Genomic DNA, 27,437 nt, shown 5'->3' on the forward strand with positions numbered 1-27,437 from the left:
CTAAAAAGTTTGTATATTGTGATTGTTATTTATTTCCTCCAATCAGCAACTAAGAGAAAAAGCAGATAAAGAAAGTTATTTTCATAATTTTTACGGTGTAGAGTCGTTTTTGGAACGGATGCACGCATGGTTATTGTTTGGGTATGTTGTATGCTTAGCACGGAGCCTGATTCCTGACCACTCGAGCCAAGCTACCACAGTGTGTCCGGAAGACCACCACCACCCCTTCTAGTGTGGGAGTGGTTTTCCAACAGCCCTGATGTGTGAAGGGAGGTCTTTCCATGTTTTAGGTGTGATGTAGGAGAACGTCCTGCTCTGCTTTTGTGAATGTTAGGGGTGTGCGCAAGTGAGAGTGAGGCAGAGCATAGGAGTCTGGCAGGCTGGTGAAAGTGTATGCAGCTGTTCAGGTATGCTGGTCCAATGTTGTGTAAGGCTTCATATGTGCGTGTTAAGAGTTTGAATTGGCTGTGCTTGTGAATGTGGAAGCAGTGGAGCTCCCTGAGGTGCAGTGCGATGTGGGTGCTGCATGGGAGGTCCAGTAGGAGTCTTGCAGCAGCGGTCTGGATAGTATGAAGTCTTTGTAGGAGTTGCTTGGAGATTCCGGCATACACTGTGTTGCCGTAGTGAGCCTTACTGGTGATGAGTGCTTGCATGGTGGTCCATCTGGTTTTCTGTAGCAGCCACTTGAAGATCTTTCATAGCATATGTACTATGTGGAAGAAGGAGGTGCTCACAGCATTGAATTGTGCTATCATCATGAACGTTTCGTCTGGTATGATCCCCAGATTTCTTGCATGATGTTGTTGATGTTGGTCCTAGCACCGATGGCCACAAGGTGGAGTCACTTGGGGGGTCTTGTTTCCAAAGACCAATACGTCCATCTTGTCTGATTTAAGCTTCAAGCAGTTTGTTCTCATCCAGTCTGCTAGCATGGTCATGCAGTTGGTGAAGCTAATTCTAGTGATGGTTGTTTTGCCCATCAGGGAGAGGATGAGTTGGGTCGCATCGGCATATGAGATGATGATGATACCTTAGGATCAGATGATGTTGGTTAGTGGAGTCATACAGACATTGTCAATTTGGAAGTATTCTTGATATGTTTCATATGTACCTACGGGCATGTAGCTATCAAGTGAGCATATAACAATACATACTAAACAAAAATGAACAATGGAACACAAGTTTTTCTATTCAAAATAACATATATGTTATATATATATATATATATATATATATATATATATATATATATAATCTACTGGCGGTCGCCAGTAGATAGTTATAGTTAGGACCGTGTTTCCATAGGAAATCCGCAACATTCTATTTTGAATAACTTTGGCGCCGATTGACGAATCCTCACGAAATTCTCAAAATAGGTGGGGCGCTCCGCTCCGCTCCTTCCCTGAAAGTCTCGGGGGGATTCGTCAAGCGTGGGCTGAGAAAAAGGGGGGGTGTCCCAAAACGCGTTTTCCCCATGCATTTTTCCATAGGACCTTTAGTCCGAGCTACAGCCCGAACGGCTGAACAGAATTTCTTGAAATTTGGCAGAGAGGTAGCCCTCAGGTCAGGGATGTGCCTTTTGAAGGTCTCGTGTAAATCTGTTCAGTATTTCCTGAGAAAATAGCATTTAAATCAATATATATATCTATAGGCGGGCTCCGAGCGCGTACCGTAAGCTTACCGAGCGCGATTCTGATTGGTTGTTAGATCTTAGTAAACATTCGAATCGGTCGAAACCAGGAAGTGTCGGCCGCCATTTTGTCTCTCGCAGTCTGAGGGGGTGAAAAACAAAGGTGGATAACGTGTAAAGGGGGCAGGCTGGACAGTTCCTGACCCCCTAGCCTTGGTCAGGGAGTCCCAGAAGGACCCCCAAGGGCAAAAATGTATTTTAAATTTTTTATGAAAAATCGCGGTGTGCGCGTAGCGTACGCGCACGGTAGAAATGGAAGAATTCCGCAAACTACGTAACGTGGGCGCTCGGTGCGCGAAGCGCACCTCGCTCCCACAGCGCATGCACGGTGCGCGAAGTTAGGAATTAGCATTTAAAAAACCTTGCAAATTCACTTAAAAAACCATAGGTTTCACACATGTTATAGTTAGCTGGGCATTTCACTCGTGAAAAACCAATGAAATTCCCCCGTTATAGTTAGTGCAGGCAACTATAACTCACGCGACCGCAATCCTCTGCTGATGACGTCAGATATTACATCACTGATGACATATGTGTTTTTCTGAAAAAAAAATATTTGTAATATATGTATAGCTAAAAATTAATGGAAGACGACATGGGTAAATAAGTGTCTTAAAACAGTATTAGCATCAACAGAGGATTGCGGTCGCGTGAGTTATAGTTGCCTGCACTAACTATAACGGGGGAATTTCATTGGTTTTTCACGAGTGAAATGCCCAGCTAACTATAACATGTGTGAAACCTATGGTTTTTTTAAGTGAATATATATATATATATATACACTTAAAAAACCATAGGTTTCACACATGTCATAGTTAGCTGGACATTTCCCTCGTAAAAAACCAATGAAATTCCCCCGTTATAGTTAGTTCAGATAACTATAACTCGCGCGACCGCCACTCTATCACAAGGATGATGTCATCAGTGATGTCATGAGTGATGCCATTGACCATGTCATGAGTGGTGTAATATGTGACGTCATGAGCAGTGGATTGCGGGCGCGCGAGTTATAGTTATATGAACTAACTATAACGGGGGAATTCCATTGGTTTTTTACAAGTGAAATGTCCACCTAACCATAACCTGTGTGAATATATATTATATATATATATATATATATATATATATATATATTCCAATTTTCAAAGTAAAGCGCGCTCTCAGTTAGGGTATATCAACGATTTTTATTCCGACGTTACGCGTTTCGAGAGTGAACTCTCTTGATCACACGTCGAACGCTAGTGACCCAGTGCATTACATACAGATCAACAGCTCAACATAGAAAACGGACTCACAATAGGATAGTACCTCTGTGTGCGCATAGCCGCCATATTGGAACATGTCATATTCACTGCATACAACTGTTCAATGTCCTAAATACCGACAGATATCTGTAATACAGTTTTAAATCAGTTAGTACATACATGAGTAATGCCAAGTGGCACATCGGGTCTGCTTATATTTGGTACTTGATGATGCACATGGTATGCAGACCTCGTTAAATGTATGCACTAACTGATTTAAAACTGTATTACAGATATCTGTCGGTATTTAGGGCATTGAACAGTTGTATGCAGTGAATATGACATGTTCCAATATGGCGGCTATGCGCACACAGAGGTACTATCCTATTGTGAGTCCGTTTTCTATGTTGAGCTGTTGATCTGTATGTAATGCACTGGGTCACTAGCGTTCGACGTGTGATCAAGAGAGTTCACTCTCGAAACGCGTAACGTCGGAATAAAAATCGTTGATATACCCTAACTGAGAGCGCGCTTTACTTTGAAAATTGGAACCAAAATTTATGCCGGCTGTGGCTCTACCGGCCCCGTGCGCCACCAGACAATGGGCGGATATCACAGGAGGAGCTGAATCGGTTTGAAAATTCACGGAGGGATACCTGCCGGCCGCCGCTGCATTAAAACCACGTGGAGGAAGGAACGCATTGAACGTGTGGCGAAAGACGAGCCTAGGACTGCACACTAGAGGTAAGCCCGGACCCGAGGAAGTATTCTGGGGTTGACGTGGACACACGCGCCAACCCACCGGGGTGCGGCTTTTCGGGGAGGGGCACCTCTGGAGGGCTGGGGGCAGAAACTGTATGTGGGATCACTGACGGGTCGAAGACCACGAGCAGCTAGTGTCACACGCACCTATGCGGGGAAGAAGCAGGTCTTTTCCCTCCAAAGAACGGAGCGAGTCCCTCAGTGCAATACAGAAACTTTTCACCACTACGAAAGAGCAGGCGGTATCTGGAACTTCCAATCTGGAGGGGTTTTCAGGGTTAATCAACAGCTAGACATCACGCGCACGAGTGACAATCTGGTGCATTATTTCATTACACACTCAGAAATTGCTCTGAACTTTGTGAAACTTAACGAATGGAACATCGGTACATAGGTGGGTACATTTAAATACATCATGGAAGAGGAAGCACAACGCAGGATGGCAGCACAAACCCTACTGGCACAGGCCCCGGGAAAAGGGCAAACAATCATGGCCAAACAAGACACAGACACAACACTAATTGGGAAACTTAGGAAATATGAAAAACTTAAAAAATCTGAAACGTCAAAATGGTGGGAGGCTATCTCCCTCCAAGACTATGTAGACAAAAATATGGTCCCGCGCGGATTGAGGATATATACCACCCCGTCCTATGAATACCCTAATCCACGCATGTTAGAAGAATGGTCAGAAAACTCAGCCAACAGTTCCAGAACCATGCTGTGCATATTAGTTAAATATGCCTGGGAGGATAGGGAGACCATAATGAAAGAATTAAAAGAAATGGATGAAGAATTTAAAGCGCACAGTGACCAAACTACAATAAAAAAGTTTAAAGAAGACCTCAAGTTAAGACTCACACAACATGAAGAAGATATTAAAATGAGGAAACAGAGAAAGCTGCACCGTGACTGTACTGATTATGAGACTGGCCGCATATTGACGTACAGCAAAAAGTACGATCATATGTACTGTACCCAATCATTAGAACCATCAATACGCCACGATGAAAATGTGCAAACCACTACAACAATATCCATCATTGCAGACGACTCAGACACAGATACATCTATAAAATCCACAAGCATATCTTCGGAAATGGAAATCATCACTAAACGTGCAACTTTTTTGGACGAGTTCCGGGTGCTGAAGAGGGGGCGGCAATCGGGACGGGTATCCCCCCCCACCAGCACCACCGCAGAGAGGAAGAGGGAGCAGAGGAAGAGGAAGAGGCCGAGGAAGAAGGAGGGGCGGAGCAAACAGAGGAGACAAAGACGCAAACAAAGAAACAAGAAAAGAACGAGAAAGAGAGCCAATGGGAACCAGACGTGGGGGCTATCGGAATCAACCATAATGGATGACACTGAAATGGTAAATAAGACTATTGTTAATCTTTCTAGCCGACAGCTCTCATTCCTTGAAAAGAGAACACTCTGTCTCGGATTATCATTCTGTCCTACGGGAACCTCTAACTATTCAGAAACACGCATTGATATGTTCAAATATATCAGGAAATTTAAGCTTAAAAAGTGGCATATCCTGAAGAATAGCAATAAGAGGAATGATACCCAAATGAATGAAATCCACCCCCAACCCACTCTCACTGTAGGGGATGCCAGCATACTTAGAACCATGCAGGATCTAGCTATGAATACCGAAATCCCTGAGAATGAGGATACTTCCGAATCTCCTGAATGTTGGGATATCACCACAGACAAAGCAGCGAATACAAAATTCAGGCCTAAATCTGTATTTTACCCTTTCCTACCACATGATAATCTGGATACTTTCCAGGACGTGGTGACGAATTCTCTTTTAGAACACAAACATCAACAGGCCAGAAGTAGATTTAAAGGATCTAACCTAACTGTGAAACAGAAAAACATAATCGCATCCCTCGCAGATGATACAAATATCATAATCTGCCCAGCAGACAAAGGGGGGAACATTGTGATACAGGACAAGGAACTTTACATCAAAGAGGCACTAAGACAGCTTAACAATGAAGCTTTTTATTGTAAAAGTAACACCAAGACATATAATGAAAGCATAACGACAACTTGGAGTTGTCTGTCAGCATGGTAAGAACAAGGGATAATATCCTGGTATGAATATCTCTTTCTGAAAAAAGACTACCCAAGGCTTCCCATAATATATTTCCTTCCCAAGGTGCATAAAAACCCCCTGGCCCCTCCAGGTAGACCTATTGTCTCATCCATTGGAAGTACCTTTGAAAATATATCTAGATATGTGGATTTTTTCTTGCAGGAATATGTGTCAGAACTTCCATCCCATGTACGTGATACCAAAGACTTCTTGTGTAAAATTGACAACTTGAATTGGGAGGAGGGTTACCAATTTCTCACTATGGATGTTTGCTCACTGTACACTATTATAGAACATGAACAAGGGGTAAGAGCCTGTAACCACTACCTTAAGAAAAGAGATATCAGGTATCTGGAACCTACCAAAATGCTTACAGAAATGATGGATATATGTCTCGAAAATAACATATTTATGTTTAATGGAGACCTGTACAAGCAAACAACAGGTACATCGATGGGTACGAGCTTCGCGCCAAGCTTCGTAAATCTCTTCCTGGGGCTCTGGGAGGAGGAAATACACAACGATGTCTTGTATGACGCCCATTTCAAGACGGTTATCACATGGCTTAGGTACATTGACGACCTCTTTGTAATATGACAGGGTACCGAACAAGAGGCAGAAGACTTTGTGAATCTACTTAACAAAAACACCTATAACATTATGTTAACCCATAAGATAAGCAAAGATGAGATAGAATTTCTCGATGTGAAAGTAAAGGCTACTGCCAACACTCTGCAGACTAAACTCTTTAGAAAAGAGACTGCGGGTAACAGTCTCCTTCATGCTCTCAGCAGCCACCCTGACACTCTCAAATGGAGTATTCCATATGGCGAGTTGTTGAGAGCAAGAAGGAACTGTAGTGACACCACCTGCTACCAGGAGGAAGAAAGATTCATGTTACAAAGATTCAGGGAAAGGGGTTACCCAGAGTGGGTCCTGAATAGAGCAGTGAGTAAAATGGAATACATAACAAGAGAAAGAACTATGGAAGTAAAACCTAGAGGGAATCAGGATGAAGACTCAGGAAGCAGAGTTATTCTCACGTACAATGAGGACTCCCAAAAAGTATATAAGATCCTCAATGAGAACTGGAATATCTTACAAAGTGACCCTGTCATAGGTCACCAGATCTGTGACCAACCCAGAATCACGTACCGTAAGAGTAGAAGCCTCAGAGATATACTCATGAAGGGAGACATAACAGAACAGACAAGTAGTAGCCAGCATAACCTTAAGGGGTTCTATCCGTGCGGCCACTGCAAGGCGTGTAGGAACAGCGGAATGGTGCAGGAATTCAGTATACCACACAAGAATACCAAATTTAAAATAATGCAGTTTCTTACATGCACTACAACATATGCCATTTACATACTTGAGTGTCCCTGCAACAAAAGATATGTCGGGAGCACTACGCTGACGGCAAAGAAGAGGATCCTAGAACACCTTAGAGCCATTACTAACAAAGACCCCCAATACCCTGTGGCACGCCCCTTTGCGGAATTCCACCTATCCAACAGCAGTTTGCTGAGGTATTTTGTTATAGAACAGATACCTGCAAAACAGAGAGGGGGAAACAGGGAGCTGGCTCTTAGAAGGAAGGAATCGAAATGGATCCTAGACCTCGAAACTAAGCAGCCTAAGGGACACAATCAGGATGAGGAGATGGCGACTCACCTGATAGAAGAATAAGTGTGAGGAGGTGGGCCTAGAATGGTTTTTTGACCATTTGTGTTAAACTCATGATGCTTATGTGAATGTACCTACTAGTGTATTTGTAATGTTGTGATTTTATGGTTTTAGAACACTGTGTGCTCTAACTAATTTTAATTGAATTTTCTCTTTCTATGCAGGAAGAAAGGAAGGGGCCCATCACAGCAACACGAGCACATTCACGGGCCACCTACCCTTTTCTTCAATACCTCAAGGAGAGCACCGACGAAGAAACTAGATAAGAACTTTCACAATTATATTGTCACTATAGTTTTCACTGTTATAGCTCGACTGCTACTCACTTACCAGTATCATGCCTCTTTGATTACTAAGCCACTAGAGCGCTAGCAGCACTTTATCTGTCCAACAGGACCTTCAGACTGGCAACAGATTATACCGATAGATGCCCTCAGTGCGCGCCACAATAGGCAGCCACACACACCTATAAGGTTAGCACGCCACTCGGTGCTGATGTATATACAAATACCTGTGACATTTGTCTGTGCTGGATACACCTGAAATAAGGAAATGGGAACTCTACATCACTTAGATATATACTTCCTTTCACTGCGCGCAGAAGTAGGCAGCGGCTTACATTTAACGAGGTCTGCATACCATGTGCATCATCAAGTACCAAATATAAGCAGACCCGATGTGCCACTTGGCATTACTCATGTATGCACTAACTGATTTAAAACTGTATTACAGATATCTGTCGGTATTTAGGGCATTGAACAGTTTTATGCAGTGAATATGACATGTTCCAATATGGCGGCTATGCGCACACAGAGGTACTATCCTATTGTGAGTCCGTTTTCTATGTTGAGCTGTTGATCTGTATGTAATGCACTGGGTCACTAGCGTTCGACGTGTGATCAAGAGAGTTCACTCTCGAAACGCATAACGTCGGAATAAAAATCGTTGATATACCCTAACTGAGAGCGCGCTTTACTTTGAAAATTGGAACCAAAATTTATGCCGGCTGTGGCTCTACTGGCCCCGTGCGCCACCAGACAATGGGCGGATATCCCAGGAGGAGCTGAATCGGTTTGAAAAAAAAATATTATATATATATATATATATATATTCACTGAAAAAACCATAGGTTTCACACATGTTATAGTTAGCTGTACATTTCACTCGTAAAAAACCAATGAAATTCCCCCGTTATAGTTAGTGCAGGCAACTATAACTCACGCGACCGCAATCCTCTGCTGATGCTAATACTGTATTTAGACACTTATTTGCCCATGTCTTCTTCCATTAAATTTTAGCTATACATATATTACAAATATTTTTTTTTCATAAAGACACATATGTCATCAGCAGAAGATTGTGGTCGCGTGAGTTATAGTTGCCTGCACTAACTATAACGGGGGAATTTCATTGGTTTTTTACGAGTGAAATGTACAGCTAACTATAACATGTGTGAAACCTATGGTTTTTTCAGTGAATTTGCAAGGTTTTTTAAATGCTAATTCCTAACTATAACGTGTGTGAAACCTATGGTTTTTTCAGTGAATTTGTACGTTTTTTTAAATGCTAAGTTACTTTACGCCATTCGTGGCGTGCGCGCCCAGTTAACGCAGTTCGTTCCGTGCGCGCGGTGCGCTTCGCGCACCGCGCGCCCACTTTACGCAGTTAGTGCCATGCACGCACGGTGGTCACGCGGTGCGCTGCGCGCACCGCGTGCCCACGTTATGCGGGATGGGCCATGTACGCACGATGCGCTTCGCGCACCGTGCGCACATGGGGGACATATTATGCGCATCTTTGTGAAATTTATTCTTTGTTAATTTCTTATCTCTAAAAAGCCATGCACAAAATTTGCACACGGGGTAGGGAGAGTGTGGATAATTTTTTTTAAAAAAATTTTTTACCGTACGCGTACGGTAAGCGTAATCGGCGATTTTCCGAAAAAAAAAAAGCGCACCGTACGCTGCCACAGATATATATATTGATTTAAAGGCTATTTTCTCAGAATCTACTGAACAGATTTACACCAAACCTACAAAAGGCACTTCCTTGACCTGAGGACTACCTCTCTGTCAAATTTCAAGTAATTCTGTTCAGCCGTTCGGGCTGTAGCTGTGTCTAAAGGTCCTATGGAAAAATGCATGGGAAAAACGCGTTTTGGGACCCCCCTTTTATCTCAGCCCCCGCTTGACGAATCCCCCCGAGACTTTCAGGGTAGGAGCGGAGCGTAGCGCCCCACCTATTTTGAAAAATTCGCGAGGATTCGTCGACCGGCGCCAAAGTTATTCAAAATAGAATGTTGCGGATTTCCTATGGAAACGTGGTCCTAACTATAACTACCTACTGGCGACCGCCAGTAGGTAATATATATATATATATATATATATATATATATATATATATGCCTGCTCCAATGCACCTTTTTGAAACGGATCACTCGCTGGCAGGTGCTGCTCGCACGGTAGTGCCCCGTGTATAATATCTCGCTCCAAGGTTTTCCTCTCTCCCGTCCGGGAAGAAGATAGCTGCACTCGCGGGTTAGGTTGGTAACCAGTTTTTATTTAGCGCTTCACAAACGCGTTTCGGGTCTTCCCTTCGTCAGTGTGTTATATGACAGATACAGCGCGGCGCCATTTTATATACAAAAAATACATCACATTGACCATTACGGGCACTGGAAAGCAAGGAAGGACTGCTGCCACATAGTTTGTATGGGCGCCATCTTTCAGTATACATATATCGTATTCACACTTGTTTGTTAATAAAGTTATATACAATATTATTGACATAATTCATTCTTTGTCAAGTGTAATTCATCATTAGTTAAATCCTAATGAAATTAATATCTCGCCGTGGATCGGCATTAGTGGTTCCATTGAACCACCCTATTCCTCCTCGCTTTCTTTCATCTCGCCGTGTATCGGCTAAAACCCCCAGAGTGTGTGTACTTTATATTAAGAGGTATATACAGTTTTGTCTATCTTTTTCGTTTATCACCTAGACCCCCAGGTGCACCGTTAACTCTTCATTACTATTCAGACCTTTCGGGCTTTTTGTTTGTAGGTCAATGATAAATCTCGACTCCAATCTCCTCAATTTGAGTACCCTGTCCCCTCCTCTGGTATGGCGAGGCACATGATCCAGCCCAAAAAATTGAAGTAGGTTCCTGTTGCTTTGGTGTTTGATGGCAAAGTGTCTCGCCACTGGGTAACTCATGTCCCTGTTTGTTATAGCACGCATGTGCTCTAGAATCCTGATTTTAACACTGTGTATAGTGCTCCCAATGTATCTTAGCTTACAGGGACACATCAGACAATAAACTACATGTGTAGTTTGACATGTGATGAATTTTTTGATGGTTTGTCTTTCTTTCATACCTTTAATTTCATAGTTAAGGGTTCTTTTACTGAATGCACAGGCTTTGCATTTCCCACACGGGAAAAATCCCCTTAATTCACCAAATGCCCCTTGTTTAGCTGTGGGATTTTCTAGATGGCTATGAACCAATTTGTCTTTTAGTGATCTCGCCTTTCTAAAAGTCATTAATGGGACAGGTGGAATATCTTTCCCAATAATCTGATCAGTTTTCAAAATGTGCCAATTTTTTCTGAAAATGCGTCTTAGAGAATCTGCATCCTCAGAAAAGGTCGTAATTATGCGGAATTTGCCCTCTTCTTTCTTTCCTTCCTTTATGTTAACCTCCAGCAGTTTTTCTCTCGGTATCTTATTGACCTTTTCTAGGGTGTTGTCTAGTAACTTTAAGTCATAGCCTCTGGCAGCGAATCTATCAATGCTCTCTTTGGCTGCATTTAAGAAATCGCATTCCCTTGAGCAGTTGCGTTTCAAACGCAAGAGTTCCCCATATGGGATGCTTCTCTTTAATTTTTCTGGATGGCCACTAGTTGCGTGTAGTGTACTATTGCCTGCAGTCGGCTTTCGATAGAGAGCCGTAGTGATCCTGTTCTCTTGGATCCTCACTTCCAGGTCGAGATAGTTCACTGCCACCGAACTAATCTCGCCTGTGAAGTGTAGATTGAGATTGTTGTTGTTGAGATGGGCTATATAGTCTTTGGCACTATTGGCAGACCCTCTCCAGACTATGAAAAGGTCGTCAATGTACCTGTGCCAGGTCACTATATTGGCTGTCCATACGGCATTAGTGGGGGACCGGACTACCTGCTCCTCCCACCAGCCCACGAACAAGTTTGCGTAGCTGGGGGCGAAGCAGGTACCCATCGCGGTCCCCGATACCTGCCTATAGAGGTCACCTTGAAAAAGAAATATGTTGTTATATAGGCAGAACCGTATGAGCTCAATTAGCATCTTACTGTGTTCTAGTAATTTGATCGCCCTTTTATTCAGGAAATATTCCACCGCCTCCAGTCCCTGTTTGTGGTCTATGCATGTGTATAGTCCTGTGATATCCAATGTTATAAGAACAAACGATGACTCCCATCTTACATTTTCAATGCATGAAATGAAATCTTTAGTATCTCTTATGTAAGAGGACAACTGTAGAACAAATTGAAATAAAAAATGGTCCACAAAGACAGACAGTTTTTCTGTTAGACTGACCAATGATGAAACTATGGGTCTGCCAGGTGGATTTACTTTGTCCTTGTGAACCTTGGGCAGATAGTAGTATGTTGGAATTATAGGATTGATCGCTCTCAGAAAGAGAAACTCCTCCATAGTTAGCATCAGTTTGTCCTGCCATTTTTTAATCATTTGATGGTACTCATTAATGCTCTCCTCATATCTCTTCTTGGTTGTCAATTCGTAATTATGTTGGTCAGTCAATTGACGTAGGGCTTCCCTCACATATTGTTCCCTCGGTATCAGGACAATGTTACCCCCTTTGTCGGAGGGTTTGTATACTACCGCCGGATCCTTTTGTAGTTCTCTTAAGGCTTCTTCTTGGGCTTTGGTCAGATTGCGTTTTGTAGTTCTATGGTTTTCTTTCTCTCGTAATTGGACGAGATCCTTTATCACCGATTCAGAGAAAACATCAATTGCATCTTGAGGCATTTGAGGTAAAAATTGTGAGATCGGTTTAAAATTGCTACGTGGTGCCTCCTGATCAATCCCTAAGTTCCTGGCTCTTTGTGTTGTTGTAAATTCGTTATCTTCTGTAGTCAATTCCTGTCCTTGTCGTAGTTCTTCTAACAGTTCCAATGTAGTGAGATCGTCCACCGTTAATAAATCAGTTTCTTTCGGATTACCTTTGATTAATCTGGCTTCTTTGTTCGTTGGTTTTATTTTAAAGAATTTGTGTAGCTTGAGCTTCCTAGTGAATTTAAATAGATCAATCCTTGTTTGTGTAAATTCGAAGTTCGTTTGTGGACAGAAGGATAGCCCCAATTTCAATACAGATTCCTCTGTCTTTGTTAGTTGTTTGGATGTTAGATTAATGATGGTAAGGTTGTCCTCTTTATTTACCATCTTGCGCCTCTCTTGTTCCGGGTGGTTTTGCCCCTTCCTCTTCCTCTTCCTCTTCCAGCCGCTCCTTCTGGTCTGCCTCCGTCTACTTCTGGGGGCTTGCTTTTCCCCCCCCTCAACCATGACTGTCGAATCAAATTGAACTCTTCGTGAAAAGGAGTTTGTTGGTTCACCAGAAGGGCCCGCTGTCTCATCTCCGGACTGCTCGTTTTCGGTCACATCCGATTCTGAGGTCTCTATTCTTTCTGATGTTGGTATTGGTGTCTGTTTACTCTTGGACATCTCTTTCCGGGGTCCATCGAACTTCTTCGCGAACGTTAGTACTCTCCCCATAAGGTAGTCTCTTTCGTCGCGTTCAAACTTTTCTTGTTTTCTGTGCCGTATTTTTAATTCATATTGCTGTAATCGTTTTTTCATTTTGTCCCTCAGTTCATCCTGTTTATTTTTATCTGTATCTTTTGCGATTTCTTCCTCCACCTTCTCGATTTCCGCTAAGGTCTTTGTCCTGTCGCTCCACGCGAACTTAACCAGGATTTCCAAACTCCCCTTGCATGATAAGGCTATATGTGCAGCCAACTCCTCCAGCAGGAGCGGATCCGGATTTTCGTAGGCAGGCACCGTGTAAATGCGCAAACCTCGTGGGACCCTCTCAACCTCGATATAATTTTGGAGGGAGGTCGCCTCCCACCATTTGCGCATTTCGCGTTCATACAATCTCTCCAACTTGATCAACTTCATTTGCATGTTGTTGCATGTAGTCGATTTGTCCGTAGTGGCTAAACTTGTTGTATCTGTATTTTTCCTCTTAAACATATCAGCGGCCGCTTCCCTTCGCGCTTATTCACTGAACATGCTGTTTGTTTAAACTGGAGCACCGGTCCTGGACTCCTGCGCTCAAAAACTGGTCTCTTCCGTCTCCCCTCGCCGAGCCCTGGTCAAATTACATTCAAAGTCATTTAAGGCGTTCAGCTTACCGGACTGTCTTTAGGTATCATACCCGGTTGGCCTCTGTCGTCCGTTGTTCCTGAACTGCCTCTCTTGGTTGTCTTCTTTACCAGGGCGGTGCTTCCGTTATATTTAAATGCCTGCTCCAATGCACCTTTTTGAAACGGATCACTCGCTGGCGGGTGCTGCTCGCACGGTGGTGCCCCGTGTATAATATCTCGCTCCAAGGTTTTCCTCTCTCCCGTCCGGGAAGAAGATAGCTGCACTCGCGGGTTAGGTTGGTAACCAGTTTTGCTATAACAAACAGGGACATGAGTTACCCAGTGGCGAGACACTTTGCCATCAAACACCAAAGCAACAGGAACCTACTTCAATTTTTTGGGCTGGATCATGTGCCTCTCCATACCAGAGGAGGGGACAGGGTACTCAAATTGAGGAGATTGGAGTCGAGATTTATCATTGACCTACAAACAAAAAGCCCGAAAGGTCTGAATAGTAATGAAGAGTTAACGGTGCACCTGGGGGTCTAGGTGATAAACGAAAAAGATAGACAAAACTGTATATACCTCTTAATATAAAGTACACACACTCTGGGGGTTTTAGCCGATACACGGCGAGATGAAAGAAAGCGAGGAGGAATAGGGTGGTTCAATGGAACCACTAATGCCGATCCACGGCGAGATATTAATTTCATTAGGATTTAACTAATGATGAATTACACTTGACAAAGAATGAATGATGTCAATAATATTGTATATAACTTTATTAACAAACAAGTGTGAATACGATATATGTATACTGAAAGATGGCGCCCATACAAACTATGTGGCAGCAGTCCTTCCTTGCTTTCCAGTGCCCGTAATGGTCAATGTGATGTATTTTTTGTATATAAAATGGCGCCGCGCTGTATCTGTCATATAACACACTGACGAAGGGAAGACCCGAAACGCGTTTGTGAAGCGCTAAATAAAAACTGGTTACCAACCTAACCCGCGAGTGCAGCTATCTTCTTCCCGGACGGGAGAGAGGAAAACCTTGGAGCGAGATATATATATATATATATATATATATATATATATATATATATATATATACACACACACACACACACACACACTTGAAGATGAAGGATCACAAGAAAACAACAGCCAGCCAGGGCAAAAATCTGGATCCCAAAGGATACAGTGAGTCACAAAGAAATAAAATATCCAAGAAAGAAGTGACTCAAACAGATAGATTCACCAAAGATCAAAAATATATTTCCACTACAACGTTTCAGATTCTTGGAGATATATATATATATATATATATAGTATTAGAAAAGGCACTAAAATAGAGAAGTGATGAAAGGTTTGTTAAACAGCGGTTTAAAAAAATTGTCCTTAACAATAAATTAATATGGCAATATAGCACATGATGAAGCCATTTTAGTAAGAGTACTACAGAAAAGTAATTATCTTCAATTCACAATAATTTTTGTTATATGCAGCTAAAGATAAAAAGCTATCCTTACTAGTGCCATATTTAAACATGAACATGAATCATTTTTGGAAGGCTTGAAGATACATTGACTACGCCCGTTTCGGCAATAGTGCCTTCATCAAGAAGCTGTCACACCAATATCTGGAACAGTATGGGAATTACTTATCGAGGAAGACTAAAGCTGATTAAAGAGACCCAATGCTTCCGAAGTGCCAATTATGGATAAGGAGCTAGGACAAGTTTGCTGGTTTAACGATGCGGAAAGTTGCACGAAACTTAGTAATTCCCAGAGGCGTATGGATCAACGTTCTGCTTGGCTGATCATACAGCTAAACAATCGCTGTCATAAGTGGATGATGCGATAACCCGTTGTCACCATGGAGCAGAGAGTGGCAGGTAAGCTAAGTGACAGGGTCTGGGCAATTCATATGTGTTGATATGCAATCCAGTGGAGGCAAAGTCACTCCGGTTGGTACCCAGTATAATGAAAAGAAAACAGGGGCTAGTGCTACCAATTCGAAATGTCTGCCAGCCACGATGTGGCCGCGTTTGAACAGGGAGGGGCCGAAGGCCGATCCATGGGAGACTATGCAGATCAGGTTCTTGGTCACCGATGTGAATGGTGGCACTCTGACCCTTTAGGTTCTTCCCATGAGAAAAAATCAGATCGGGTGAGTGTGGATCCTTGGATGCCTGTGTCATGGAGGCTTCGGATGAGTGTTGTGGGACACAGTCTCGAAGGCCACGAACAGGGAAAGCAGGAGGAGGGCCACTGTTTCTCCGTAGTACAGGATGATCCTGATGTTGCCGGTGGCTGCAATGAGTGCTGTTGTTTCAGAGCTGTGGTTCTTGCTGAATCCAAATTGGGTGTTGCCCAGTAGGTGGTAAAGTTCAAGGCGGGTTGAGAGTTGTTTCTTGATGGCCTTCCCGATCACTTTGGCTATGTAGGGGTGCAGGGAGATTGGATGCAAGTTGCAAAGTTAGTTTGGGTCGGCTGATGGTTTTTTTAAGGATGGCGTTGACTTCTGCATGTTTCCATCCCTCCAGGGAGGTGCTGATTAGTGATGTTCCCAGGTCGTAGATGTGGAGGGGGCATGGATACGTAGGTGCCCCTGATTGGATTGTCGCTGTTTCGTCTCTGGTGAGGGGTGTCCTTTCTATCAGGTGACTGACTTGGTTGGTGATAGGTAGGTTGGCTATGAGATGGTTAGGGTCAGATTGATGTGCAAAGTTGCTGTAGATGATTGTGGTTTTGCTGTGGAAGAAGTCTGATGGGTTGCTGCAGCATTCTTGGGAGGGGGTGGTGATGTTGATGGAGGCTGAAGGTGTGGTAAAGTCATTGACAATTGAGATCTTCTTGCATCTGTTGGAGCTTCCTACGATGTGTTCAGCTAGTGCTCTTTTCTTGGTGTCTCTTAGTTGCTGTTGGTAGCGTCTGAATGCAATCTTGGAGGTGATTCAATCAGTGGTTTTGTGGCTTGCTCTCCATTTCCATTCTAGCTATTTACAGTGTTGTTTTGTTTCCCAAAGATCCTCTGTGTACAAGCTGGCCTGTTTGTTGGGTATTCTTTGCTTGTTGGGTTTGGTGGGTGCGTGGGAGTCTGTGTAGTTCTTAATCCAGTTGTTAAAATTGGTGATGTAATTGTTGGGGTCTTCTTTGGGTTAAGGTTGATTTGTGCTGAGGGCACCGGGCCAGTATGTTTCCAATATTTTGCCCCAGCTGCGCTTGGTAGGCTGATACTAGTGGGTGCATTGACTTGCAGTGTGTTGATTTAGAAGTGGATGATTGAGTGGTTGGTCCATGTGAGCGGCACAGTGGAGTTGTATTGATGCTGTCACTGGTGGTAAATATGAGGTTCAGTGTGTGTCCTGTGGTGCGTGTGTGTGAGTCCAGGGAAGAGCTCAGAGAGCCTGATGTTGACCAGGCTTTTGAGGAGTATTGTGGAGCAGGGGTCTTTTCTGTCTTCCAACTGGATATTGAGGTTGCAGAGGAGTATGTAAGCTCTGGAGTCAATGGTGAGCAGGGAGATAAAATAGGTGATGAGGCTGGTGAAGGGTGGCTCGCGGTCGGTAGGCAAGGGTTCAATTCAGGGTGACGTTTTCAGATATTTTCAGCTTGAAGTACAGATGTTCCATACATGTGGTTATGTCGGGCATTTGACGGATTCCTTGTAGATGATTGCGAGTCCTTCTCCTGGCTTGTGGATGCAATCCTGTTGTTCAATTTTGAAGCCTGCTGGCATTGCAGCGACGATTATGGATGCTGTTGTAGGGTTGAGCCAGGTTTCCATTACGAAGGGGAAGTCCTGTGCATCGCTGATCAGTAGGTCCCATATTTGGGTTGTGTGTTTACTGAGTGATCATGTGTTGAGTAGCGGGCATGCGAGTGAGTGTTGTTGTATGAGTTTGTTGTGGTATATGGTGGTGGGTGGGGGTGTTGGTGACATTACTGGGGTTTGTGTGGGGTGTGTGAGTGGGCAGCTGCAGGAGAACCGGTAGTGGGTGCAGGTGAAGGCTCCTACCATGGTGTGAGTTGCGGTAGCAGATGGGGGATAGGCAACCTTGGTCGAGTGACCAAAGGAGGGCTGGGATGTTTTGCTGAATAGAGATCGGATCAAGGTTTCTGGTGATGGGTGAGGTCCATGCATGGGCGGATGCAGACTTGCCTTTGAAGCACCTGTTGCCCCACCTGCACTGCAGCCCCCATTAAATAGATCATGGGGGGGTGGGCAGGGCTGCTAGACGCAGGAAGAAGAGACAAAAAGGCAATGAGGCAGGAGGAACAGGTAAGGAGCGGGGGAGGCAGAAAAATGAGCTGGAGGAGGGTAGTTGATGCGGGGAGTAGGACAGAAAAGGCCCGAAAGGGGGAAAAAGGCACAAAAAGTGAAAAAGACACAAAATAGGCACAAAGCTAGTGAAATAGCAGATTCTCAGAAGGGTGAAGTGGCAGGGAAACAAAAGCATATGAGGCAAGAGTAGAAAGTGTGAAAAGGGCTACAAGGGATGAAAAGAAAATAGGAACAAGAGTGGATGAGAAGCAAGAGTGAAAAAAGAGGCTCAAGGGGTGAAAAGAAACGGGAACAAGGGTGGATGAGAGGCAAAAGTTAAAATTGGCTCAGAGGGACCAGAGGCAAGTACTGAAGAGTGAAAGAAGCTAGAAATGAAAACAGTCACAGATACGATAGAAGAAGCAGAAGGCGAGAGCAAAAGAGCTTGGCAGAAAAAGAGCAGGTGAGAGAGAACGCAGAAAAGGAACTGAAGAGAGAAGCACAATAGAGGAGAGAGCCCAGAGGGAGCGAGGCAGGAGCTTCAATGCAAAGGAGCGGGATCTGAAAGAACCTAGACTGGTCGGAGGACCAGACATGTAAGTGGGTGGGGACTTGGTCTAGGCACCTGCTCAATGGGGTCACACAGCTACTGCCATTCAGCAGGACCTGAGAGGGGGAAGAAGAGTACGGGGAGATGGGTGGGGATGTTATGAGCTGGAAGAAGAGGTGGGAAGGCCATGCTGCAAGAGGCAGAAGGAGCAGGTAAGCAGCTGATGGTGGCAGGAAAATACACAGGGGCTCGAGGAAGCTCAACAGAGAAGGACTGAATGGATAAAGAGGCACAACAAGTGAAAAAAGGCACAAAACAGGCAACAAAACTAGTGAAAAAGCAGAGGCTCAGAAGGGTCAAGTGAATGGGAAACAAAAGCGGATGAGAGGCTAGAGTGCAAAGAGGCTCTGAGGTGAGAAGAGAAAACCGGAGTTAAAGTGGATGAGAAGCAGGAGTGAAAAAGAGGCTCAGAGGGGTGAAAAGAAACAGGAATGAGGGTGGATGAGAGTCAAGAGTGGAAAGTGGCTCAAAGGGGGAAGAGGCAAGAACTAAAGAGGCTACAAATGAAAACAGTCACAGATACGATAGAAGGAGCAGAAGGCAAGAGCTAAAGAGCTTGGCAGAAAAAGAGCAGGTCAGAGAAAAGGAGCTAAATAGAGAAGGATGATGTAGGAGTAAGAACAGAGGAAGGGAGGTGGGACCCTCAAGGCAAAGGAGCTGGGTCTGAAATAACCAAAACTGGTCCAAGGACCAGACACAATAAGTGGGTGGGGGGGCAGGACCTAGGCACCAGCTCAATGGGGCCCCATAGTAGCCGCCATTCAGTAGGTCCTGAGAGTGAGAAAATACAGCGGGGGCGATGGGTGGGAATGCTATGCGCTGGAAGTAGAGGCGGGAAGGCGACGTGGCAAGAGGCATGAGGAGCAGGTAGGTTGCGGGAAAGGCAGGAAAATGCATGGGCTGCAGGGAGCTCAACAGAAAAAGCCTGAATGGGGGAAAAGGCAAAAAAAAGAAAAAGGCAAAAAACAAGCACAAAAACTGGTGAAAGAGCTGAGGCTCAGAAGGGTGAAGTGATCGGGAAACAAAAGTGGATGAGAGGCACAGGTGAAAAGAGGCTCAGAGGGGTGAAAACAAAACAGTAATAAGAGCGGATGAAAGGGAAGAGTGGAAAAAGATGCTCAGAGGGATGAAAAAAACAGGAATGAGGGTGGATGAGAGGCCACAGTGAAAAGTGCCTCAGAGGCACCCGAAGCAAGAATTGAAGAGTGGCTAGAAATAACAAGCATTTACAATGCAATGGTCTCGGCATTGGTAAAGTTAGAGCTGTTGGCATTGCTTATGACATTATTTTTGTGTATGTATTTGTTTTTAAAACATTTAAAGAAACGGCATTGTTATTTACAATGTCAATAGCTTAATCACCCTCAAAAGCGAGACCTATTGCATTTGCACCCACACACAGAGCCACCTACACACACACTGATTAAGCTATTGACATTGTAAATAACAATGCCGTTTCTTTATATGTTTTAAAAACAAAAATATAAACAAAAATAATGTCATGAGCAATGCCAATAGCTCTAACTTTACCAATGCCGAGACCATTACATTGTAAATGCTTGTTTAGATAGACGGTGACAGGCACATGCAGATTTAGAGATACGGTGAGAGGCACTATACGTTACCACACTGATTGCGATATGCGCCGTGCGCGCGCAGACATGCACACACGCGCGAACAGGGTGACACACCCGAGGGAAGAGAAGGAAGGTGTATGTGGCGGGATGGACTCTTTTTCTGACACTACTTTCTTCCTTCCAACTTAGGCTCTGTAAAAACTTTGCAGGCGAGCTAGTCTCCCAAATCACAGGATTCCCACTGACACAAAGACAGGCAGAGGAAAGAGAGAGAAAGACAGTAGCAAGAGCGGGGCGAAGAGACCGCGAAGAATGAGGAAACAGGGGCGTGGGAAGTGATCGCAGATAGAAGAGCAAAGAGAAATCAAAGAATGTGGAGAAAGAGAAGGGGAGAGAGAGAGGGGGGGGGGAAGAGATGGGAAACAAAGACAGCAGCAAGATGGACCGAGGAGAATGGAATGATAAGTGGGGATCGAGAGAAAAGGGTAGACGGGCAGCAGAACAGCAAAGAGAGAGGGGGGGGGGAGAGCGGGAATAGAACGGAGAGCAAAAGAAAGAGAGGGAGGCGGAGGAGCAACACAGACCAAGGGCCACATAGGCACACAGCAAAACAAATAAAGAAGAAAGAAAGTGCAAGGTAAGACAATGAGCGTTGGAAAGTACAGATAGACTGCGAAAGAAATGACGCAATATGCAATGGAGAAAAGAAGAGGGAAGAGGATGGAGAGGAAAGATGACAGACAGAGTGTCATAGAAGTGAGGGACAGAGAGGGTGAAAAAGGACCCCCAAAAGAAGGAGAGACTGACAGAAAGAGTTAGAAAGTAGAGGACTTGCGAGAAATGAAGAGAACACGTGAGAAAGAGACGAGGAAGGAGAGTGGAGGGAGACAGCATGATGGGGGAGGTAAAGAAAGAGGTGAGAGTAACAAAGATGAGAAGAGGAGAGGGACAGAAAGTGAGAGGAAGGGAGAGAGAAAAGGAGAACGATAGGAAGCGATGAAAGTAACAAAGCGAGAAAGAATAGGAGACAGGGAGGGGGTTAAGTGCGCAGACGCCTCTCCTGACCCACGCAGGGCAGGCAGCTGCCGAGCGCTCTGTTACGAGGCTGCGCTCCCGGCTGTGAAGGCAGACAAGAGGTGGGGGAGGGACAGGTGACATTTCATCGGGAGGGGGTGCGCAGTTAGCAGGGGGATTGTGAAAGCAGGCAATGAGCCCCTGTTTGTGATCACATTCCTGATCAGTGTAGTCTGTACACAAAAACACAAGAAGAAGCATACTAGGGCACATTTAACACTACAACCATGCGCAGAACATCTCACACGTTACAATAGGCGCCACAACATTACATTCAAACACACAATTACATATGAAAATAGTACAAATGACTTCTTGGACTCCAGTTTATCGTACCTCCCCACTTCCTACGCATTCATGGGATCCCCTCATGATATTGGGGAAGGAAGAGCGGAGAACTGGGAATGTTTCCCGAAGATACCATGAACTACACATTGGGATGTTCAGGGGCACCTGGGGGTCCCCGTGCACCTGTCCTCTCCCCTCCGACAGGCCCTCCAGAGCCCCTTGGAGTCAGTTTTCTCTGCTCCACCAGTGACATAGCCATAAAGGGAGTGGGGGCAGCAGGTAGGTCACTGGAGAGAAAGGCACTTTAGATCCAGAAAACAAGGGGCTTTGCACGGCAGTAAGTTGTACTTACCTCTGTGCCCTAGACTCCCTTACTCGAGGCGAGGATGAGCTCCAAACATTAGGAAATGCAGATGCGGAGGCAGCTAACAAGACAGATACTGCCCTGACCATCCGATCTGGAGCGGACATCTTTTTCAAAGTGTGCTCTAAGGGCCGGGCTGTCCCCCACAGACGACATCCAGCAGAACATGCTTCCGGTTCCTCGGCCCTGGCTGCGTGAGTGCTCCTAGTGTCTTGCGGACGGAGTCCTAGGGAACAGTAGTACAGAATACAGGAACCGGGCCAAAAACAGAGTATGTATTTCGGGATCAGTTATGCCACTGTCGGGTATTACCATGGCCTATGTAATGTTTTGAATATTTTTCGAGTTTGTAATTTTCAATGTACTTAAAGTGCAGGTTTTTTAAGGTGTGTGTACGTACTATTACCATTTGCAATTTGAGTTGTTTGCTTTAATGCAATGGTGGTACTCGAATGTGAAACAATTTATAGGTGCAGCCATGTTGGGTGTAAAACGACATGCATGGGTCTCTAACTCAGTGGGATTTTGAGTGAAATGGCTTAGAATTCATCAGTCGGGCACGCATATTTCATTAGTGCTGTCGCATTTTCTAGATGCCATTTTGAATCTAAAAGAATTTGGGGGCATATTATCAAGGTCCGGCGTTAAAATTTTAAAACTGCCGCTAAAGCGGCGATAATGGGCTTGATAATATGCCGATGTGAATTCCCATAGAAGCCCATGTTCTGGTGTCAACATGGGCTTCTATGGGAATTCACATCGGCATATTATCAAGCCCATTATCGCCGCTTTAGCGGCAGTTTTCTGCCGATAAAGCGGCGATAATTTTAACTCCGGACCTTGATAATATGCCCAATAGTTTAATAGGCAGAAAGTAACAATTCAAGAGCATCTTGTTTCAGACACAAAGCAACAGTAGTTGAAATTGCGGCTGATTTAAGGAGGTTGTGAACATGTTTTTCAAAAACAGAGATATACTTTGCACATCTTCGAAAAATAAATTCGCCTCCGTTGCTTAGATCCGCTCTCTTCAAAAATGCTGCAGAGTGGTATAGAATGTGATAGGAATGTTATCCGCAAAACTGCACTGGTGGGTGCTCATTGTGGCTTTTCAATAGCCAAACAAACTAGCTCGCACTCCAGTCAGCTCAATGCGACGGCGCACAAAGAGCGCAGTGCATTATATTGTGCAAGGGGTATTTGTTGTCATCGCTTGAACAAAGGATGTATATATTCACTGCGTGCTGTGCCATCGGGGTGCGCATGGTTCTGTAGGAAGCAGGCCAAAGGCTATGGGTGCCGCCAGGGCATACACCGTCACCTTTGGACGAGTGAGGGTGGAGGAAGAGCGTGCCGGGGTCGCGTTGTTCCCTTCCACCACCCGTGTTTGTTGAGCAGTCTTGCAGCACTACAACCAACAGCAAGGTTCGTATTTCGAGCCTCAGCCAGTCAGACAAATACAGGAACAGACACGATTTTGTCACAGTTAAAACTGCTCACGTGTCACACCACAAATTTCTTTGGTTGGGAGCATTTACTACCTGTTATATTTGGGCTCAGAAGCGGGAGAAGCGCCTCAAGAAGAGCTATATCTATTTTATTATTATTACACTAAATATAAAGACAAGTCCCACAGCAAATATAGCACGCTAAAGCATGTATAAATAAATATCAAAAGATGGCGCATTTTGGACAAACAAGCGCGAACAATTGCTCTGGAACATGGCAGAAAACCCCAGCAACAGCACCGGAAGACACCACCGCCTTTCTCCGAGGCACAGCAGAAATGCCTCGGAGAAAGGGAGCGTTCTTTTCGGATTCGGGGCGTGTTTTGCTGTTGTCTCCTCCCTGAGACTTTTCGCAAAAAACACGCCCCCCGATCCGAAAAGGACGGGGCATGATTGGAGTGACGGGACCTCTTCTCCAATGGCTGGCCAGCATTTACTAGGCCAGCCAATGGAGAACAGGGGAGAAGAGGGGCGGGTTCAAGCCCCTCTTCTCCCAAGTCATTATCTCTCGCGAGCGAGACTGCGCAAGCGCAGCCATCGCTAGCCGAGACCTAAAAACAGTTGCACATATAATAGAAAGACCAGAGGCGAGAGCAAAAGAGCTTGTCAGAAAAAGAACGGGTGATAGAAATAGAGGAGAAAAGGAGCTGAAGAAAGAAGGCCCATGGAGGACAGAGTGCAGAGGAAGTGATGCGGGAGCCTCAAGGCAAAGAAGCCAGGTCTGAAAGGCAACAGAGTCAGAGGACCAATCACAGTTAAGTGGGTGGGGGGCTGGGGCTAGGCACCTTCGCACAAACAGAAAGGTCATACTTTGAGAGACCCACACCATCACCTTCTTCTCCATTACAGCCGAGGTATTAGACCTTTCAATTTTCCAAAATACCTATTGCTAATCGAGTCAGTAGGTTGTCCAGGACTACAAAGATTTAATTCTTGAATGTTTTGCCTTTGGCATCCCAGGGTTCAGATTTACAAAATACCGAATGCACCCTAGTTCATTTAGTGATTCATTGCCCCATCACAGATCGCTCCATCCAAAGAAATAGACTTACTGGAGAAGATGTGGCAACTTTGTTAAAGACGCCAAAAGAAGCAGAATTGTGCATAAGGACATTCACTGCCTCCATAGCTTTATATATAATTGTAGAGAACTGCCAATAAGATGTTAAAATTTTCTTGCTCAGAATCTGACTTATTAGAATCAGTTTTCTTATTGTTTTGGTGGCAAAGGATAAACTGGCTCAACAGAGGTCTATGGCATTGGAATTGTGTAGTTGATCTATCAAGCCAGATAATCAACAAATTGGTACTAATAGAAACTATGGACTGGGTGACTGCTTCTATGATTTCCTTTGCAAAAACAGACACATAAAGAAGCTGTGCTTCTTCCAATTCTAATGAAAAGTAATGTTAGAAAAACTATCTGGGAAAAGACGCATCTGTCCTGAAAAACAAGTGGACGCTGTCCAACTCTGGTGGGGGGGAGGTCGAGGTTCTCATTCACAAATGGAGTGTGTTCCAAATGTAAAGAACACACACGTTGGGAGAGGACTGGAGAGGAGGACAGCCAGTTTACCTCGATGGAATAAGTGACATGAAGCCAGCCCCAATGAAGAGAGCTGTCGTTGAACAGCCCCCAGTTTTGGAAACCAATGACACTTCCAGATTTTGGGTGTAAAATGGCAACACCCAAAGCAACGATATTACACAACCCAGCAGAAGCTGAACATTCCAGTCCAAGGCAGTCTTCAAGGGCACATTCTTTATGAGTTTGTGTGGATGTGTAGGAGCAGGTAAAGGAGTGAAAGAAAAGAGACACAACAAAGAACATAGGCAAATAGAGGCAGGAGAGTGGCAGACAAGAAAGAGGCACAAGAGACCATGAGAGGGATGGAGCCAGGAGAGGAAGGCAAGAGAGTGGCAGGTGGGAAGGAGGCACAAGAGACCATGAGAAAGAAGGAGCCAGGAGAGTGTCAGATGTTGAATAGACAAAAGAGGTGATCAGAAGGATGGAGCAAGAGAAAGAGGTAGGTGAGTGGCAGATGAGGAGGAGGCAGGAGAAACCTTTGGAAAGGAGAGCCTAGACTCAAACACACGGCCTCTACAGCTTTCCATGCCCAGTGGCCATCGAGAGACAGGCCTGAGCCTGTGGACTCCATAACCTTATCATGTGGCCATGGCTTAAAGGTAGAGTGTGGAAAGTTGTGGGGAACCGTAATTGGAAAATATTGGAAACCAGGAGAAAAGTTAAGCAGGTTTCGAATAATTCTATCTGCACCTAACTTGTGTATGCCACAACAGTTTGTACACAAGGTGTATCGGGTTTAGTTTAACTTACATACCCACAAAGACCATCGCCCCCATGGAGCAGGACCAAGACTGCTTTGAATATGGCAGAACTCTTGAGACTGGCATTGTGGGTGAAAAACAGTGGATTGGAATGTAGCACACACATTCTTCACTGTGTGGCTGAGATGAACTCAAGCATCCTTTCTATCACCTTTCTATTTCTTTTGACACAATGTCAATCACTAGTGTTTTATAAGTGGGCCTACTGGCTGAGGAATGGCCAGGACCTGTTGCTAGGGCCCTCGCGGTAACATGTTAGCATAATATAGGGTCAAATACAGCCCCATCTATTCTTTTTAACTTTGTTGAGTCTGGGGGTCTAGTAAACCGAGATTATACAGACTTTTAGACAAATTTAGATTTATACCCCAAAAGGATGACTTTCTAAAGCTTACTTGAAGGCAGGGCTCAACAGCCTGAGCACAGTCCATTCTGGACTTGTATTTATAAAGAAGAGTGCCACCTTGTGTGGGTGAGAGCATTGCATCCTTTTAACAATAATTACAGATCTTAGACAGAGTCTCAGAATTTAGACTTTTAGAAAATTGCCATATAGGGCCTAATCCACAGTACGCCAAACTGAAATGGAGGGAAGGGTCTTTGATGGTATGCATATAGTCATTGGGAGATGGATTTTTAACCCTTAGGTTTAAAAACAACATTCCTCCTTTCTTTCTTCTGTGTTTATGTTTAGTTTAAGCTACCATGATTCAGCCTGATACTTGCCTTCTTTGTTTTCTGAGGTAGAAGAGTCCTCAGTGGGTATTGACATCATCTTCAAAGATGGATTCATTGTGAAATTTTAAACCATTCCTCATTGTGGGTCTAAACTCACCTGCTCATAATCTCTGGTTGTTGTAAATAAACAAAAAAGTGAGGAATACCATACATATATGCCTTAGTGGATATTTTTGCAATATCAGGGTTGGGATCATCTAGATACCCCCACCCCATGGGTCTCTCAATGTGCACCATCTAGGTTTGGGGACCCAGAAGGGGGCCCCAACAATCCCCTAATCATGCAAGGTTGGAACAATGTAGAAGTCCCCACCTGACGGGCTCTCAATGTACACCTATAGAACTGGAATGTCTTGGAAAATACGTCTAACTGTGGGCCATGCCGAAGCAAACACTACTATGGGCCGTCACAGCGCACCCTGCCAGCCTTCAGACAGCAGCAGAAATTTGTTTGGGGTTCAGGAGGCTTTAAGAGTGGCTATAGCTGAGGCTCTCAATGTACAAATACAGGACTTGTGCTTGTAAAGGACATCTCACATTTTTCATCCAGCTATATTTGTAGCTAATACACCAATAACATTATCTCATTACATTCACCTATGTTGTTTTGATATTATGTGTAAAGCACCTACTATTTTGATAGAGCATTCTGCAATAAAGCACCCTACCTTTCTCCACGCGACTCCATGGACAATACTCCACCAGCTGCACCAGCAAGCATGGCACATTGTGAGTGTTCAACAGCCGGGTGAGCCCACTGAGAGGTAAGCTGAGGAAGAAAGGAATAACAGCTATAAGAAGTACAT

At 44.5% G+C, this 27,437-nt stretch overlaps 1 protein-coding gene across 1 annotated transcript in view; it reads right to left on the reverse strand.

Moving 5' to 3' along the window:
* ZMYND10 (zinc finger MYND-type containing 10) overlaps positions 1 to 27,437 on the reverse strand; it is a 306,520-nt gene that overhangs the window by 74,220 nt on the left and 204,863 nt on the right. The window contains exon 7 of the mRNA XM_085627752.1: positions 27,300 to 27,400. Within this exon, the coding sequence (XP_085483878.1) occupies positions 27,300 to 27,400 (101 nt within the window). The remainder of the gene's footprint in view (positions 1 to 27,299; positions 27,401 to 27,437) is intronic.

Source organism: Triturus cristatus, chromosome 9 (genome assembly GCF_964204655.1).
Source record: "Triturus cristatus chromosome 9, aTriCri1.1, whole genome shotgun sequence".
NCBI lineage: Eukaryota > Metazoa > Chordata > Amphibia > Caudata > Salamandridae > Triturus > Triturus cristatus.